This window comes from Protopterus annectens, chromosome 14.part0 (genome assembly GCF_019279795.1).
Source record: "Protopterus annectens isolate FY-2018-M chromosome 14.part0, PAN1.0, whole genome shotgun sequence".
Classification (NCBI taxonomy): Eukaryota; Metazoa; Chordata; order Ceratodontiformes; family Protopteridae; genus Protopterus; species Protopterus annectens.
Window position 1 is genome coordinate 987,850,585 of NC_056748.1, and position 21,165 is coordinate 987,871,749.

The window sequence follows — 21,165 nt, forward strand, 5'->3', positions numbered from 1 at the left end:
AACAATTTGAGTCAAAAATCCAAACCTGAAATTCTTGAAAAGTACAATTGTAGCGGCTCAAATTTTTTTTATTATCCGCTCGATTGCTGGCATCAAAGTGAGCCATCAACTCAGCACGTGGCAAAACATTTCAGACCACTCTACTTCCAACCATTCAAAGAATTCTTTTAAGCTGTATGACTCTTTTTGTTGAACTAAATTCATTACAAATTTTTATAACGACTGACTCTATATCAAAAGTTAAAGTATGAGCAGCTTTTTTGGCAAGTATTGTGTAGTATGTGACAAACTGGTTTTGAGCTCAAGTGTAGTACCAGATGCTTTACAACAAAAGGCAGAACTCCTGCAGTACCAGGAATCCCTGGAAATAAGTTCACAGACGTCTACAAAGATAGAAAAACTTTGCAAAACTTAGAAATATTTTGGCAAACTCAGAACAGCTTTTGCAGTATCAGAGGAGGTTAGGAAGTATCAGAATACTGTTAAAACAACCTATGAGCAGTACAGTAATAAACAGATGCCACCTCTTTAACAAGTGCAGGCTGAAAATAGTGATACATTCAACCAAATCAATAAATGCAGCAAAGAACTGTTAAATAGCACTGAGACAGTTACAGCAAGTGTACAAAAATACTTATTAGTTTTGTACATCCACAGGTGGTTTTAGATGCAAACCAAGGTCTTGTAGTCACAGGAGTCCAAGCCAGGAACAGGGGGATTCTGAATAAATGAGCACAGTCTCACAAAAATGTAAGGCTTTTATACCAGCAGAATAAAAGATTTTTATACAGTTAAGCCCTCATGCTGTAACAGGAAGAAATTATGAGCCTATATGGGGATCAAGAATATCCTTATGTGTCTTTGGTATTCCAAAGACCACAGGTAAAACAGGGTGTTTATTAACCAAAAAACTGTATATTGCTTCATTGATGCTGCCTTGAAACAAACTGTCATCCAACATTAACCCTATCTTACTCAAAGCTATGTTAACCTCGTTCTTAGATGCCACGACAAACTTCCCTTCGTCGTGTAACATAGCAAGGATGCTACAATTGTAGTCCGTTTTATTTACAATAACAATACCCCCACCCTTATCTGGCTTCATAACTCTAATGTTTGTATTTCCCCTGATATTGTCCAATACATTGCTCTCACTAACAGATACATTAAAGTGTCCTCTTTTAGTAGTATTAAATAACCTAAAAATATCTTGTGTACAAACATCCTAAAAGGATGCAATTACTGGGTGTAGCGGAGGATTATAACAACTTTTGTTATTGAACTATGAGGGTAGCTCAACCTGTTCACCAAGACCATTAAAATTCCTATTCTTAAACATATACTTTAAATTTAGTTTCCTGGTGAAATTCTTAAGTTCCATTTCTGTAGGTATTTTATCGCTGTGTCAAAAAATTTCTGTGCGTCATTTCTGAAACAGGTTACTTTGGTGTCATCACTGCATTGTAGTAACATTGCACTAGCAATGCTTCCATAAAAGGCATAATCTTTTCTTTGACTAAGCGACTGCAATACGCTATTCATTATTTCAAAAACATCAATTATTAAAACATCATTGCTTTGAAGTTTTGTTAATGCATTCTGAATAATACTGCATGCATTTGCAACAAACCCTAGGTATGCTAATGCCAATTCATCACTGAAAAACAATTCAAGAATTTCAGGTTTGGATTTTTGGCTCAAAAAGTACAATTGTAGCGGCTCACATTTTTTTTATTATCCGCTCGATTGCTGGCATCAAAGTGAGCCATCAAGTCAGCACGTGGCATAACATTTCAGACCACTCTACTTCCAACCATTCAAATAATTCTTTTAAGTTGTATGACTCTTTTTGTTGAACTAAATTCATTACAAATTTTTATAACGACTGACTCTATATCAAAAGTTAAAGTATGAGCAGCTTTTTTGGCAAGTATTGTGTAGTATGTGACAAACTGGTTTTGAGCTCAAGTGTAGTACCAGATGCTTTACAACAAAAGGCAGAAATCCTGCAGTACCAGGAATTCCCTGGAAATAAGTTCACAGACGTCTACAAACACAGAAAAACTTTGCAAAACTTAGAAATATTTTGGCAAACTCAGAACAGCTTTTGCAATATCAGAGGAGGTTTGGAAGTATCAGAATACTGTTAAAACAACCTATGAGCAGTACAGTAATAAACAGATGCCACCTCTTTAACAAGTGCAGGCTGAAAATAGTGATACATTCAACCAAATCAATAAATGCAGCAAAGAACTGTTAAATAGCACTGAGACATTTACAGCAAGTGTACAAAAATACTTATTAGTTTTGTACATCCACAGGTGATTTTAGATGCAAACCAAGGTCTTGTAGTCACAGGTGTCCAAGCCAGGAACAGGGGATTCTGAATAAATGAGCACAGTCTCACAAAAATGTAAGGCATTTATACCAGCAGGATAAAAGATTTTTATACAGTTAAGCCCTCAGGCCAATCAAAATCAAAATACAAAGCTATCAGCGTGTAGATTATTAGAAACTTAGCCAATAAGCAGGGGTCACAATCAAACCCTGTACCTTGTGCTTGTGGGGTTAAGATCTTAACTATTATGCCAACCCTTCTCTGTTTTAACATTTTTCCTGCTGTAAAAACAAAGCAAAAAGAAGAATCAACTTACTGAATGCCTCCAACTTCTAAGTAACTATCTTGCACATTATTGAGCTCCCATACATATCTGCCACCAAAGCTTACCTGGTTTATGTTCCATGAATGACTGCTATTACCAAGAAGGGCACATTCCTATACTTCTGTATTTCTGAAGTACGTATTCATCTAGTTTTATCTCCTTGAGCTGAGAGTTTGCATATTATGACCACCACTCAAGCAGCACTTATTTGCTGATATCATTTTTTTTGATAGGTCAAAAGTTTCAGACAGTTAGTTGGTGGCACCTTTTCAGTCACACAACTCAATTAATGAAGGAGACAGACAGTAAATAGTACACAGCAAGAGTGATCGATTCTATCATGACTTACCATGGGCAGCATGTCAAATGTGCTTTCACTGATCCAACCTCAAGTCTACCTTTTATGGAATTACAGTTTTGTCAACAGCAAAACACTGTACGCTCACAGAAATGCATGCTAAGCACATTGTTACTAACCTGCATATAAGTACATATGCAGTAGTACAGCAGTTAGTGTTGCCACCTCACAATAAGAGGTCCTCCAGTTCGATTCTCCACTGGGGTGCCTTCTATGCAGAGTCTGCATGTCCTCCCTGCAGTTGTGTGGGTTTCCTCTGGGTGCTCTGGTTTCCTCCCACATCCCAAAGACATGCTGCAGATGGACTGGACACACTAAACTGGCCCTAGGTGTGAGTATGTGCATGCGTGTGCCTTCTGTGGAAGCTTGTGCTCCGGGCTGGCAATATGACACCATCAAATTCCACTGTCAATTGTTCTGCAGACTACTGTTACTCTGTGGCAACCCCTAACAGGAAAAGCCGAAAGAAGAAGAGGTGAAGCTGAAGGAAGGCCTGGCAGGGCCTGTAGCTGTGATTTTTTCATTTTAACAAACTAAGGACAGACAGACAGACTGTTCATAGACTCAATACACAAACTACAAACATAGGAATGACTAAGTAACTGATCACTTGGATCATAAGATGCCTTGCCATACATATACCTTTGAGCAGTGACATGTTCTTGCCTCCCGTTTCAAACACTTATTAGTGCTCACCTCCCAAATTGAGCAGTGCTATATAGGATAACCTGGTGTAAATCTGTGTCTACCCATCCAGTCATCAAGACTAGCCTTAAAGATAGCTGAAGCAGTACTTTGTTTGACCTGTAGTGATAACATTCTATAGGGTAGGAATACACTGATTTAGAAACCTAGCACTCCAGCAAGTCTTGTTTATTTGCTGGTGTTCAAGGCCTTACTGAAGATGTTTGCATGCTAACATTGTAAGCATACAACAGAGGGAAAATAGGACAAACTTCCACATACTTGCTGTTTCTTGATCTCTTTTATGAAGGTACTGTTATAAGATCTTAGGTAAGTACTAGACTAGCTGCCCTTGTGGGCCATTTGAAGCCTAGTTAGATTTCTTTTTTTGAAATAATTTATCCCATTTGGTAATAGGTTGGTCTTACCCATCCCATTGTCAACAATTACATATTACCCTAAATGATAACAAGGATCATACCACAGATAATTTGAGGGGTCCCTTGCATTGGATAAAGCATTTAGGAGGAACCCTGCATTGGATAAAGCATTTAGGAGCTGCGTTTGTCCATTAGTAGCATGGGGGGGGGCAGTCCTGGGGTAAATTTTCCATTTCTCAGCAGTAGATCTAAATTGCGCTTGAATACAGACAAGGATGACATTTGTTTTATGTGGATGGGAGTCTGTTCCACAACAGCAGTATACTCTGCAAGATATACTTGTTCATCCAAATCATTCTGTTGATGTTGCAGAAGAGATTTAGGTCCCTAGACCAAATATTTCTGATACCATTTGACTTGCTGATGGGCAGTAAACCCATCACTAATTGGTTGGAAGATGCCACATATGCCAGACACAGGTCACATCTTAGCAGTCTGTATGATACTGAGCTTTGGGTCGATCCATGCAGAACATGTTGTTTTGGCCTTGTATCCTTTTAGTAACGTATCTCTGTGGGTATTCCAGTTATTCCATGTGTCTGGACAGATGCATGTCAATAGAGGCATTACATTCAATGACTAGCCTAATAAGGGTTGAGTTAAGTGGAACTATGACATCCCCAGATCTAGCCACAATCACTTTGTTTATAAGCTGAGCAATATATTCAGACTGTATTAACTAAACTAAGCCAAGTTGGACTAATTTTGTTTTCTACTGCTTTTTGCAAAAGTGGGCCTTCAGTGGTTTTTAATACTTACAGTATAATTAATTATATGTCTATTAATCTAAGCCTATGTATGGCCATGCCTCTCAAGTGCACCTCATTACGAGGAACGTACCTAATTTGGGGTCTTAAAAAGTTCATGTTCCTCGAAGTTCCACATTGAAAGGGTCTGTAACACATTCAGTGTTGGGAATTTTTTAAGTGAAATCCATGGTAAATAAAATAAATCATATTAATTCATTAAAAGATCTTCTTTATAAGTAAAACCAGCATATTTTAACCATCCTATGACCTTCCTAGTTGAAGTTGTTAGTAAGCCGTTACTACGTGTTCCACATTTTGCCCATTTGTTCCACATTATGGGGGCTAGTGTTCCTCATTTTGGAGATGGAAGGTTGAGAGCTATGATGTACGCTGAAGTCTGTTCTGCCAACCAAAAAATATTGAACTGCACTTTTGTCAAGAAGCAAAGCAAAGCAGGTTTCCCCACAATACACAATTATATACAACACCATATCAGATAGACTGGAGCTCAGTTTTGTAGGTCATCCAAAGAAACACACCTCATAAATATACAAACACACATGTAAACGTGCACATTTGTGGAAATCTGTGCCCTCTCAACTTCATTTGGTACTGCCCTTTAGTCTCCTTTCTCCACTTATCTCTGCAATAGTTTAACATGTTGCACATTCATTTTTTTATTGAGAAAGGCCAAAAGACTGGGATTTCTTTTCCTACATAAACCACCTGAACCTACTGACAGTGTGCGTGTGTATGCTTGCTGCATTTCTGAGGTACTTTCCTTTGGATAATGTATTAAACAGATACAGTGTTATACATATTAATTCATTATACATATTTGTTAACTAAGTAAGCCCATTGGACAAAATTGTCCCTTTTCAGAGCTGGAGCAGTGTATGGTCAAGTGACTTTTCTCAGGGTCACACAAGGCAAATGGAGGTGATGGAAATCATACTCTGTACCCCTGACTACAGGAAGCAGCTTAACAAGTCAGAGCCTTAATCATCTGTGCTATCTGCCAGAAATGGACATTAAAAAGCCCTGGGAACTTGGTGACCAAAAGTAGGAGTTTCCTGCATTCTGGCGAGATGTCCTCACTAATCCAATATAAATAATGAGTCAACTCTTTAAACAGATCCTTCACTAAAAATAGAGCATTAGGATTGATGAACTGAAACATGCCAAGTCACAAATTGGTGAAAAAAGTCAGCAAAGGATTTTGCCCTGGTTTACTGATTGTCAATTATCAGGTCAATTATAATCCGTTAAGAACATATGGGTTATGGGAAGCTTTGCCTCATAAAAAAAGACTTGTGTTTTTTGATGCATCACAGTTCTCTGTTTCTCACTTTTACCAATCTGATTTAGAACCAGCTCAAATTAATCTTGCAGTACAACAAAACACAGTAATGACAAGCTTTGCTTCAAATCTTGATAAGAAACCAAAAGGGCAGAAAAATTCACACTCTTGTAAACTGTAATTTCAGAAACAGAAATCAGCCCCAGACAGTCTAATATTTCAAGAAATATAAGACATGTGCAAGCAAATTCTAACCTGTACAATGTACTGTTTGGAAATTACAAAAAAATTAGGCATTTTGAAACTTTTGTATTTATAGTGTGTGTCATACATCTTCATACTAAGTTTAGAGAGAAATGCTTTTCTTAGAGAAAAAAAAAACATATAAATAAATTAAATGTGCAACAGATAAATGTCATAATCCAGGGAATGAAACACGAAAAAAAAACATAGTGTTTTGCAAAAATTTAACATACCGTTGCTGTATTTACTGCCAACACTGATTTTTTACAGTTGGAGAAGTTATCTTTTACAAAATCTCTCTGGGCACAGTATGCAGACGTTTCTCCAAAAATAATTAAGGCAAACATTTAGTTTCCAGCATGTATAATGTTATTTCTATGTATTCTTTATGCATGAATGACAATAAATTAACCTGTAGAACATAAAACTTTTAAAAAACAATATGTAACGCCGTTTCATTATATTTAGCACGAGAAGCATGTTGTTTCTGAACTGATAAATGTAAGGTTATTTTAAGGCTTCTGCTAGTGGAAGCATTGATAATGGAGTACACTAAATTATAAAGGGGCTAAAAGGAAACACACACACAAAAAAAACAGGAAATAGAAATACTTCAGCAATGAATCTTAGTATGAGGATAACCGGGAACTTGGGCCAGTAAAATGCATTATGTCAAATGAGCTCTGTTGATTTATCAGAGGAACAGCACTGCCTTTTTTCCCTGTCCTCTAACATCCGTTATGGAAAACATTTGACTGCCTTGGTCATCTAACTGTTACCTACCTTGCTAGTTGAAACGTTGTCACAGTCACTCAGCCAGAAATTAACTTCACAAATAAAGACTTCACTCAGTCTAAAGCACTGAGCACGGCACAACAAACATGCAGCCACGTCCACGCACAACGCGATGAGAAACGTATGACAATGGTACAAAGCAAGCACATGCAACATACAAGAAGTCACCACACATACTCTCTTCTCGGAGTAGGACTGGAACTGGAGGAACTCTAGGGAGTTGATGACCATTAAAGCGGCATCGGGATTTTCAGAGGTAACAGCGGGACCTGGGAATTGTCTATTGAACTTGGGACAGTCCAGCTAAAATAGGAACATCACACAACCCTTGGTACAAATATCAATGGCAGTTTTGTTTCACATCATTCAACTGTTACCTGATGTGATGCAATAATTTCAGTCTCACTCAGTTTTGGAAATATTAATGAACATATGAAATACTGCAGGTCTTCAAAATTGCTAGCAAACAACTAGAAATAACGTTAGTACAGTGTGCTATACATGGAGAATGACAATGTATTTTAATTCTCCTCCAGTAACATTTCACATCATGCCCCTCAATAAAATGCAGCTCTCTCCGTTATGAAAATATGAATGAAATATGAAAATATTAGCAGCAGGTGACAGTTATTAATATCCCCAGTGCAAGACATCACAGATTAACAATTAAGAATTGTGCTGTTACTTAACCTTGCCCTTTCTTATTCTGCCTATTACTAATCAAGTCAGTTAATTAAAGGAGCCAGCCCCAAAAAAATGTAAGAACGGCACAAGGAGTTATGGGTGTTAAGCAAAGAAATACAAAAACGCACTATAAAAGCCTGAATGGGTTAACAGTGAAGCAGTGAGTTTCAATATTTACATGCAAGTTGAAACCCTAGCTATCACACTTTTGAACATGGAAGGAAAGGGGAAAACATGCTAATTTTGCTGCTCTAGACAGGCTTTTTGAATTACAATGCTTACTACTTAACAACATGAAGCCCTCCTAGAAAAATGCCGCGTCTATATTACCTGATCGAACGTTTAGGTTAGCAAATACCTAAACATCTAACTGGTAATATCGAAAAAATAAAACAGTAAATGGCTGATTTAACGTAGGGAATGAATTCCCTTAGCCACAAAAAAAAAAAAAAAAAAAAAAAAAAAAAAAAAATTTTTAAACCAAACTGAAGTGGGGGGCTGTGCTCTCCACACCTCTCTAACTAAATATACCAACTCTGAGATCACTCTACAGTGGGTAAAGGAGCACAATCTGCATAATGGCCAAAGGAATTCTTTCCATGTGTTAAATCAGCCATTCGCGTTTTTTTGCTTTTGCTATTACCAGATCGACGTTTAGGTATTCGCTAACCTAAACGTTTGATCAGGTAATAGGAACCCAAAATGCCCACAAGCTCATTAAAAAAAATCATATATACAAACATCTCTAAGACTAAAATAAATAAAGTTTGACTTAGCAATACTGAAAACCAAGCCCCAGAAACACACCAGCAAATCAGTGCAAAGTGACCACTTACTTCAGCCAGACCAAAAAAAAAATAATCTAAGTAAAGCACATAGTGTGCTTTATTTTACTGCCAGCTCCTTGTAATTGCCATAGCATGACATTCCATCCATATACACCTACAGGTTGTCAGACTGCAGAAGATCAGGTCGGGGGCAGGCATTTGCAACTGGCTAATACCCATTCCTGTAATGAAATTATGCAGCCATAATTCTTACAATTAACATTTTAGAATTTCTATCCATGATTTTGTTATACCTTAGACCATGTCTGTATTGTCCACTAGTGGACTCACCTAAAGAATTAACAGGCTAAGCTGAACAATACCAACTTGTATTATTTTTATTTTATTTTGAATTTGATATAATGAATTTCTGCCAGTAATGACACCAATTTTGAGCATATTATCATTCATGTCCATTGCTGTTAAAATATATAAAATTGATTTAATTATAATTCAGGCATCCCTGATGTATTCTGATATACTGATCTAATATAGTGACATACTAAACAGACTGTGAATGATTAATGAGAAAACTGACCTTCCAAGTGCATGACTGTGTTTTTAGTCTGAATGGCTGAAATGGTTCGCAGCACACAGGCTGTGTGTACTCTCCAAGCAGGTCTCATCTGATCCCAATGCGAAGCCATTGCTGTTATAAGGCACTGAAGTTCATTTGTCTGTAGCAGCTCCTCGACTCTGTTTTTACAAGAACAAAGGTTACACACCAGCTGTAAGACAAAAAAGAAAATCTGTCAGAAAGCAAAGAACTCTAGGACTTCACAGTTCTAAATGCAACACACTGCAAGTGGTATGTATGACAAATTTTATTAAGTCCTAAAGAAAAAGTGAAGCATGCTAACAGGGTTCCTAATACATAATCGAAGACGCAATCCTTTGAATGCATCTTGATCAAACTTGAAAGAACGAAACAGCGAAATGGCATACAAGTGATTTCTTCCCCTGGGAAGGAAATCTCTTGGCTGCCTCTGTTACTTTGCATTTTCATCACTGTACTGCGATCTGGGAGTTGGTATATTTAAGTAGGGGGTGTGGGGGCTTAGCCCCCACTTTATGTTATGTTTTGACATTTTTATTTAATTTATTTATTTATTTATGTTTTTGTGGAACAGCGATTTTTTTTCCCTGGGGGGAAAAAATCTCTGTTCTGAGTGTTCGGGATTGTAAGCTTTCGCTTACATGGGGTCGATAATCAGCATTCGCTTTTTTAAGCGTTCGCTGATTTAATACAGACCCTGCTAACATAATCCAAGAGAAGTCCTTTATCTCACTATGAAACTTTTCCTTTAGTTGGCAGAGAGTACTAAACCAGTATAAACAAACAGGCAGCTGCAGAGATGCTGTAACCAGGAAAAGCATCCTAAATACTTCTCTTCAAAGGTGTCAGAGGAGATGCAAACAAAAATGCTGAATGCATGTAAGACAGCTCTAGATTGTAGCATCTATACAAAGGGGGCTTTCCTATGCAACCTATCAGGTATGAGAGGTTGCATGCGTGTGTGGACACACACACACACACACACACACACACACACACACACACACACGGCCTTAGGTCAACTCATGCCCTAGGCAAAAGGGCTCCACAGCACCTCCCACCACAACAGCTGGTGCACCCATCCTGGTCTACCTACACCAAATAAATACTGGAAAAGTGCCCCTGCTACAGCGGCGCCCTAGGCGGCAGCCTAGTTGGCCTATGCCTAAGGCCGGCTACACACACACACACACACACACACACACACACACACACACACACACACACACACACACACACGGACAGACATACTAATTCCATTGTGCCCTTAGCTACTCGGACATATTATTCATTTTTTTCTTATAGATAAGCTAATGTGAAAAATACTAGCTAGCTATCTTTACAGAATGTGGACAGGAAGTGTATGAAAAACATCAAACTCCTAGGGGTTACAGCTGCACACATAAAAAAAAATAGTACCATAGCTCAGGCCAATAGCAAAAGAGCTAAGTTTCCACATAACAGTCAGGACACCTGCCTAGAATTACTAGTAGTTCATTTACCCAGTACACAATCAATGCCATATGAAACGTTCCTAAAATTGTAACATATGTCATACATACTACTGAATAATCTCAGATGTGCAAAGGGGAGGAGAATTATGGCGAATTGTTACAGGACTTCTAGCAAGACTAATAAGAGTTGCTGAAATTACAAGACGCAGTGTCAGTCAAATTCCAGACAAGATGGTACATCACAAGTTAATGCATGATTTTTCTGGTTTAATTTTGCAGCAGCACACTTTGCCCCATCTAAATCAAACAGCCTTGTGAATCACACTCTCAGGATGTGCACTGCATATTCTTCCATGTGCATTCCTGAAAAAGAAAATTCTGTTAACAGATGCATTTGAAAATGAATGCAGTGTTAAAAGCAGTGGCAACTTCTTAAGATATTGGTGCACTTGAAGAATGCACTGTGTACATATATACCAACACAATGGCACTTCACTCTGGAGACTCCCCCATCTCGTAAAAAGCAGTACTGTAGAAGCTTGAGTTTTGTTAGTTTTTGCACAATTATTTTTTTTTAATTCAAAAGTAAAAATGCTAGTTTTCTTCCTTCCATTATCCAACCTTCTTCGATTTCATCATACAAAACTTTTGAAATGAAAAAAAGACAAATAGTTCTATGCATTTCTACTAGTAGAATAAATATCTTAAAGCAGCAAGGCACAACAGAGTATGCACTCAACAGATGTTTGTGCAGCTTGTGAGAGTACAGTGGAAGTTATTTCAATGCATACTTAGAGTTGTACTGTACTCTCTTCCCAACTTCAAATGCACAGAAAAATTGAGTGTGTGTATATGTATGTATGTATATTTATATACATACCTATATATATATATATATATATATATATATATATATATATATATATATATATATATGTATTTGTGGAAATATGATTGTACATCAACAAATAAAGCAATCAAACAGCAAGTGATTGAGCACAAATACTCAAAATACAGACAACTGGACAAAAAATAAATAAATATTTTACAGGAGACAAGCCCCCCCCCCCTGCATCCCCATACCTTCTGCTAATTATATATACCAACTCCAAGACCGCACTAGAGTGGGAAAAATTATGTACTCACCATAACTATGCATCTGTGTTGTCTGTTTTCATCCATTCCCAACTGATGGGATCTCAGATCTAAGGTTGGATCCACCTTTAGCACTTCTAAAGATTTGAATCCATAGCTCAAGCTTCTCTCTTTACCCAAAATCCTCCTCTGTAAAAGCACTGCTTCAGATAGAGTTTACCCTCCCTAAACACGGAAGTGTGTGTAATAATAGCTATAACAGAGAATAGCTTATATAAAAATACCATTTTACACACTGGACATTGAATCGCTACAGTTATTTCCAAGTTACTTTTGCCAGTTTGGTTAACACGTTTCAATTTCAACACAGTTCTCAGGTTTCAGACCTGAAAGGTTTCTCCGTTCCTTTCTTTGTGGGTTGGAGCTTTCAGTTTGTTGACTGGTTGTGCATTATGGCCGAGGACCTATCGGCTCCTGACTTTGAGAACACGCCTTTATTGCTACAAGAAGAGTTTGACGATATGCAGGTCACTAGAAGAGAATTTAATCAGGTTTTGGTACTGCTCACGCAACTAAATCAAACCTTGGCATTGTCTAACAAAACGAGTGGATCTGCAGTACCTTGTAATCAACAATATAATACAGAAAAGGGAAAACATGGTGAGCAGCAGAAAGAGCTGAAGGGCGTATCTGCAGGAAGCCATTCGGGAGCAGCAGATAAACCAGTGGGTTTTTTACGGCGTAGCAGCATACGAGATATTAATGAGCAACCGCAATTAGCGAAGGATTACAATTTCAACTTTAAAGCATGGGCTGAGCAACTACCTCAGTTTAAACCAGGTACTGGTGACACGCAATTTGAAGATCTGGACAATAAATTTGATATCTTTAAAACTAAACTTTATGCATATAAAAACGCGCAAATGGAGATAAATTACTTAAAAGAATGTATCAGGGTTGAGCGGGTGCCCAAAGGTTTGCGTTGTTTTCGTTTTCCAAACAACGCACATTTGGGCTCGGACCTACACGCCCAACTTATCGAGCTATTTAATAGAACTGGGTTAGAAATGTTGCAACTAATGGTCAATGACTATACATGTAAAACGAATTGTATTTTAAGTGATTTAACCAGTCTGGATGAACAAATTATTAAAAGTGAAAAATTTGTGGGCTACAGAAAAAGATATGATGACACCTTTGCAGAGGTGGATGTACATTGCTTAAAAGTGTTAGATAGGAAAGCCAGGAAGCTCGAAAGAGATCTTAATGATTACAGACAGGGTCTTGCATATCCGACCCCAGCTAGGAGTACAAGGTCTGAAGTAGAATACAATGACACAAATGATTTTAACAAACAAAACGAGGGCCCCAACCAAGAATTACCTAGGAGCAGCGAACGGATCGCTCAAAAGGGAGTTTCCAACCCACAACAGGGTTTTCAAGTCCCCCAGGGCAGACCAGAGGGGAAAACGAACTTCTATCAACAACGTTCCTGGGGGAGGGGACGCAAATAGATGAGGTAGATTTGATTTCAACTAGTTTAACTTCTAGTAATTTTGAAGAAGAAGGGCTGGCTTGCAAGGTGGTTACTTCTAACAACTTTAACATTTTTAATTACACAGGTTTAACTATTACCCCAAACTATTTCGATTTGTTCACTAAGGGCTTACATTTTGTCCCCATCAAACCCAGTTACCTTCCTAGGTTATTAATAGAGCTTAAGATATTTGTCAGGAATTTAAATTTATCTTTATGTTTCAAGAATCAAGTGGAACACACCAGCATGTTAACTAGGAGTAGCACATTTAACCCCCCCCCACTCACCCTATTTTAAAAATATTTGAGGAAATGGTGGAGAGATTCTGGAGGGAAAATGTGGGTAATTATAATGTAGAAACATCAACTAATTTTCCCCAGGCTTTACAAAAAGCAGCGGATACTATTAAAAACCACAAAATACGGGTAATGAAACCCGACAAGGGGGGAGGTATTGTGCTTATGTATCAACAAGATTATGAAAACTATTTGCATGACATGCTTCAAGATCATCACACTTATGAACCAGTTTCTGCGAATGAGTTAAGTATCTCAGTAGATAAAATTAAATACTTTTTACATGACCATTTAATGCAGGGTGCAACAGATGAAAAGTTATTTAACTATTTGTTGGTACCAAAACCAAGAACACCAACGTTGTTTGGCATCCCTAAAGTTCATAAAGGGCTAAACCCTTTAAAATTCCGTCCCATTGTCGCAGGTGCAGGTGGCATTACAGAACCTCTTAGCAAATTTGTAGATCAACATTTGAAAAAATACACTGCCACTCTTCCATATGTCTGTAAAAATTCATGGGAATTTTTAAGTACTTTCCCAAAAGACACAAACAATTCTAATTTTTTAATGGTAACCATAGATATAGTAGAACTTTTCCCTAGCATACCTCATATTCAAGGTATGGAATGATTTAGCCAAATGATAGCTACAGAAACTGATTTAAACAACAATTTGATTAACATTATAATTGAATTTATGGACACCATACTGTGCAACAAATTTATTTTCTGTAATGGAGAATTTTTCAGACAAAAAAGTGGAGTGGCGATGGGTGCACCTTGCGCCACCGCATATGCTAATATAGTGTTACACAAATGGGAGATGGTTTATATTCACTCCACAATTTGGAAACAGTATATTAAACACTACAGAAGATATTTGGATGATATCTGTATACTTTGGGAAGGTTCTAAAGAACAATTTTTAGCCTTTATGGAGTATTTAAATAATTCAACCAATTTTCTTACTTTTACTTACGAACCAAGTGATAATATATTGCACTATTTGGATGTCAAACTAACAAAAGATCTTAGTGGAGTTGGTTTTGTATCGAATATTTTTAGGAAAAGTACTTATTCCAATACATTCCTGCATTTTGAAAGTGGTCACCCCCCTTACATAAAAAAAGGTATTATTAAGGGGCAGCTCATTCGAGCGTCAAGAATGTGTAGTACGACACAATTGTTTTTTGATGAAGTAGATTTTCTTAGGAAACTATTTACAGAAAGGGGTTATCCACTAATTTTATTTCAAACAGTACTAACTGAAATTATAACAAAAAGAGATGAATTTTATTTTCCACTATTAGGCACCCAAGTAAAAACATTTAACAAGGCAGGGGTGAATGATTTTAATGTTAGAAAAAACTTTGTGTACACTTACACGCAAGAAGCCATTTTTATAGAGAACACCATAAAAAATTTATGGCCTATGGTCACTATGCATGATGATACTGCTGGCATTTTACCTACCAATATTGGGTTTGTTAGAAAAAGGGGTATTAACCTTAAAGGTATATTTGAGCAGAATCCAAGTAGTGAACAAGTGGCCACTGGTGGCAGACTTGTTAAAAAATTAGGTACTTTCAGTTGTGGTAAGTGCAATCAATGCCCATATGTGTTGCAGGTGGACCATATACGTATTCAGTCTCGGAACATCACTTTGTATTCCAAGGGCCATTTCTCTTGTAACACCGTAGGGATGGTATATACAGGCCTTTGCCAACGTTGTCCAGCTTTTTATGTTGGCAAAACTGAAAGGGCTTTGAAACGCAGGATTTACGAGCACCTGTACGACATCAATAAAAAGAGAGAAACAAACGCCTTCTATAAGCACTCCCTTGAATGTCCACAAATGTCTATTAAATTTTTTATTGTTGAAAAATACAACAGGATCAAAGGGGAGGTGATTGGGAAACTTTATTGGGCACTAGAGAACTCATTTGGCAATTGAAATTGAATGCCACAAAGTATCCAGGACTAAATGACAACATTAGTCTTGCTTCTATACTTAAAAAAAGAAGAAATATATTATAATTTATTCAAACACACATATCTTGTGTTCAACAGTTTAGCTTGTACAATGTTTGACCCTGACATTTACACTTTTGGTACGGCTGCAATGAAAAATCAAAGTTAATATTAGAATATTAGTGATTGGTTTTGTTGGAATGATTTTAATATTAGCATTATTAGTAGGGTAAGCTTAGGTAGATCAGGGTTTTCGGCAGCTTAAACACATACAAGCATTTTTTAATTTTGGTAGTTAGTTACATTTTTAATCAAGGAAATTTGAACTACTGAATGTTACTCAAGTTACATTTGTTATTTATTATCATCAGTTTTTACTTTGAAGTCAGCAAGTTGCTTTTAAAACAATCTTTTTAGCTTCATAATGATTTTTTTATGCAAAAGCATTTATATGCAGATTTAATAAGTTTTAAATGAACTTTGCATGCTTGATTTGTTACGTCAACTTGCATCATAGTATGAGTGACGTTTTAATTCATTAATTAATTTAACGCACTTGCGCTATAAAACACAGTTCTTGTTTGTAGTTGGTTACACTTGAAAAAGCCTGGTAAGACCGGGCGAAAGCGCTTGTGACTATTTTGTTTTGTTCGTTTCATTAAAGAAGTTGGCTTGTTTGAAGTTATATCGTTTGGATTATCATTACCATTTTACACACTGGACATTGAATTGCTACAGTTATTTCCAAGTTACTTTTGCCAGTTTGGTTAACACGTTTCAATTTCAACGCAGTTCTCAGGTTTCTGACCTGAAAGGTTTCTCCGTTCCTTTCTTTGTGGGTTGGAGCTTTCAGTTTGTTGATTGGTTATATAAAAATATGTTAATGACAAAATTATATAGAAGGGAGAAATAAGGAAAGATTAGCTGGAGCTTATCAAACAGTCGAGCGAGATGTTTAGTCCTCAGGTCAAACTAGGAGCCTTGAAAAATAAAAAAATAATTATGAAATAGGAATAGAGATCGAGGGAGGGAAATTGAGGAAGGGCAAAAACAAACGATACAAACACATAGTCATGGTGAATATATAACTTTTATATCTATGGTTGTCTTTTTCATCTGTTCCTCAAATGATGGGGCAGAGTCCCCAGCTAAAATAAATTCAGGGTGATCCTCAGAGCCAAAGTCTGCTCTGTTCCTAGACAGTACATCCAATTTGTAGTGAGCACTAAAGGTATGTGAATTAGCCCAAGTACTGGCTCCACAAATTTCATCTATTGAAACTCTACAGCAAAAGGCAGATGTAGGCACTGATCTGGTAGAATGACACTTAGGAGGTTAGGAAGTCTGTGAAATGTCAATCCATTTTTGTTGTATATAAAGGAAATACAATTGGCTAACTTTACCTTTGATACAGGTTTCCCTAATTTGGCTTTGGAAAAGGAAATAAATAGTTGCTCTGATTTTCTGAAATCTTTTGTTTTATGGATATAGAGACAAAGCTGCCTATGCAGATCTTGAAAATGAAATGTATTCTATTTACTGGAAAAATTTGGAAATAAAACTGGAATGCTGACTGACTGGTTCACAGCGGTTTCTGAAGCCACCAGAGGCACAAAGGAAGTATGCATACAGAGACAGACCCTCCTTGTGAAAAATTAGATATGGTGGTTTAGAAGAGAGGGCCTGGAGTTCTAATACTTGTTTGGCTGAGGTGACTGCAACCAGAAAAATGGTTTTCCATGATAAAAATTTTAAATCTACCTTGGCAATGGTTTGAAAGGAGGTTGAGTCAAGGCATGTAGGAGTATACATAGATCCTATGGGGGAGTTGGACTTTTAATAGGAACGACAAGGCACCTTTTAGAAAAGGTTTATGCAATCTGAATGAGGCCAAAGAAGACTGGATATGTCCGATATGAAAATCTGAGACAACTGCAAGTTGAATCTTCTCAACTGAGTAACTGGCGCCATCATTAAAAATGGAAGCAAGGAAATCCAGAACAGCTGAAAAGGGTGCTGAAAGGGGATCGATCTGTTGCTGTGCCGCCCAAAAGGAGAATCTTTTCCATTTCCTCTTATACACATTTCTAATAGAATCTTTCTAGGAAGATATAAGAATGTATCTAACTGGAGATGAAAACCTAGACTATCTAGCCATCACTAGAAGTGGAGAAACCATACAGCAAGTTTGAGGGTCTGAATGTCCAGATGATTCATTTCTGATAAATGATAAAGAAGATCCTGGGTTGGATCTAACATCCAAGGGGGGTGAACAAGACAAGGCCACAGAAAGGGGAACCACAACTGTCAAGGCCGGAAAGGAGCAATGAGGATAACCTTGCATTTCCAGTACAATGCTATCTGAAGGAATTTTGGGACCAGTTGAATAGCAAGAAAAGTGTATAGGGGTCCCAGGGGCCAAACTTGGAGTCTCAGTGATTCTCCATCTGCAGGGATCAGGGCAAAGAACCTGCTGCCCTTGGAGTTGAATGGGGAGACAAAGAGATAGCATACTCGTTTACCTCACTGACAGAAAATTATTTCGGGCACCACTAGATTAGAGACCACTCATGGTAGTAATATAGACCTGCTCAATTTGTCTGCAAGAATTGTGGACTTCCCTGAAATGTATGCTGTGAGGAAAAAAAGTGTCCAGAAGAGATCACCCACTGCCAAACTCTCATTGCTTCTCAACATAAAGGTTAGGACTTGGTTCCCCACGTTTGTTAATGTACCAGACAACTGAGATATTGTTCTTCTGGATGGCAATCATTCCCCAGAGAGAGAGCATCTTGAAATGCCTGGAAATCTAATAAGACTGCTCTCATTCCAGGATAATGATGCGTCCTTCCCAAAAAATGCCCACCACTCCACCCCAGTTGAAAGGCATCCGTGGTCACCGATAGGTGGGGGAAGTATACAAGGCCAGCCCTGAGAAACTTCTCTTGTGATGATCCACCAAGAAACATCCTCTTTGCAAATTGTCGTAATATGCATTGGAGAAGAGAGATGATGACATCTGATAGACAACTGAAATACCAGAGTTTACTCAAGTACTCTCAAGTAATTTCTTGCTTTTGGTATTAGAGTTATGGAAGTTGTCATGGATCCTAGAGGCTGTAAATTCAACCTTGCTGCTGGGGAAGGATGAGACAGAAACTTGGATGCTTACTTTCATACTGTGTTATCTTTGACTGAGGAAGACTTACTATTTGCGTGACCATGTTCAGATGAGCACCAATGAATGTCAGGACTTGAGTGGGGGAAAAATGGGATTTGGAGTAGTTCACTGTAATGCTCAGATAGAGACCTAGATGGATCAAGTAGTCCCTTGTCTGAATCAAAAGATGCTTGGTGGAAGCAGAAAGAGACAGTCGTTGAGATATGGAAAGACACGGAATACTGGCAGTCTCAAGTGCGCTGTGACCACTGCCATGCACTTGGTGAACATGCTGCAGGATGTGTTGGGAACAGAGGGCAGAGCTCTGAATTAATAATGACTGGTTCCCAGCCAGAAGTGAAGGAATCTCCTATAGCACCTATTTTATGTGATAGTAAACATCCTGGAGATCCACACATATCCAATCATCCTTGTGCAGAAGTGGCAGGATGGACTCAACCATGACCATTTGAAACCTGTGGCATTTGACATATTACTTTAAACTGCTGAGATCCAAGATGGGTCTTATTTCTCTGATTTTTTTTTTGGCACTAAAAAGAACGTTGAATAAGTTCTGAATCCTTGTTGGTCTGGGTGAACCATTTGGATGACTTTTATTTCCATCAGTTTCTGAATTTCTTTGACTGCTGTTTTTCTCTGACTGAGTGGGATGCCTGTTAGTTTTGTAGAACAATTGGGGAGTTGTAGGGAAAAGGGTATGTAATATCAACTGGAGATGATCCCCTGCACCCAAGTGTCTGGGGTGATGGCTGTCCAGGTTTGCATATGCAGAGGTAAGCGACTCCTGACTACCTCAAGACTGCAGCAGTCAGGCAACCCTTCACAAGAGCTGACAGGGTTCTCACAGAATGGAGCTGTGAAATCCTGGTTTTGCGGGCCTCCTCTGCACAAAGGCTTTGTCTATTATTAGAGTCCTCCCCCCTTTGCCATGGGTGGATCTGTCCCCACAGGAGTCCTGGGAAGAGCCATGTGACTTCTGGAACAACATGTTTCTACCACCTCTCTGATTCCAGGAAAAGGTTCTTTGAGGTGTAGAAAAACAGATCCTTACAGCAGATAACTTATTCTTATCTTCTTCACTGCTAGACAGGGTTTCTTTAACAATGAGACTAAATAAGGTAGACCGTCAAAGGGAGCACTGATGAAGGATAGCCTAAAAGACTCTGCAAAGTCACAGAGGCACATCCAGGTGTATGCATGCACTTTCCAAATCTGACCAACCCCTTTGAATCTCTGTAGGACAGTACAACTTTGTTCCACAAGTTCTTTCTTGGTGGCTGCTGTTACACCACAGCATCAACTGGGGGACCCTTACTCCGGTGGACCAAGACTTTTGGTGCACTAATTACTTATCCAGTCATTTGGGTACTGGCTCTGTAATATCTGGATCCTTCCTTGGCTCACAGGAGATGAGGTCTACCATCTCACCCTTTGGGGAGACTACCCAGGAGGTAGCTGAGCCTGCTTTGAAAGCCTCAAGAAACACCGACTCCTCTTACAAAGGGGGGGGGGGTCGGAAAACCAACTACCATTCTGTCTTAAAAGCTTATTTCACTGAATGAGACATCCACAAGGGCAACTTGGGGGACCCATCCCCTTCATCGAAGTCAGTGTCTTCTGTAAGGGATTCATGTGGGGAATCAAAGTTTCACCTCTTCCATGGATGCTTCTGAGGGGACACTCCAGTAGGTTGTTCTGGAAAGGACTCAGAAGTGTGAGGTGAGTCCAGATGCGACAGAATGTACTGGCTTTGAGACCATAAGAGACGGTTGTGAAGTGGGTGGACCAGAGGGGACCAAGCACGTTTTATCTGCAGAGTCAGAGAAAACTCTCTCTACTACCTTGAAAGCCGAAGACAGGACAGGCAAGAATCACCTAACAGGATCAGAGGACAGCTGCCCAGGATGGTTCAGAGCATCACTGTGGCAATTTCTCAAAGCAGAAGTTGGAGACAAGTTGTTGAGCGCTGTGGCTCTGAGGAAGATATAGATCTGAGATCATCACAGTCGACCCTAACTCCCCCAAGATCTGGCACTGATGCTTTGACTTAGAGATCCTTTTGACTCTAACAAGTTCATAACCAATTGGATCAGAGATGTAGTCAAGAGTCAAAGAAGGCCACACCTTTGTTTCTGACATAGAGAGACTAGATATTCTTAGGTCTGATGGCTCCAAAGCTGTGGGTCGTATCGAAGTAGGAGTCAGAAACTAGGTAGGGGCTGATGGCAGACTCACAGGTCCAAAGGGGGATGGAGCTAGTATAACTCACACCTGAATCTGAATTTGAAGAAACGTCCGCATCATCCTGTCGCCGCCAGCTTCGGTTAAGTTCC

At 38.5% G+C, this 21,165-nt stretch overlaps 1 protein-coding gene across 1 annotated transcript in view; it reads right to left on the reverse strand.

Moving 5' to 3' along the window:
- Positions 1-21,165, reverse strand: part of WDFY4 (WDFY family member 4) — a 4,454,583-nt gene that overhangs the window by 4,343,387 nt on the left and 90,031 nt on the right. The window contains exon 3 of the mRNA XM_044055648.1: positions 9,282-9,471. Coding sequence (XP_043911583.1) covers positions 9,282-9,471 — 190 coding nt within the window. The remainder of the gene's footprint in view (positions 1-9,281; positions 9,472-21,165) is intronic.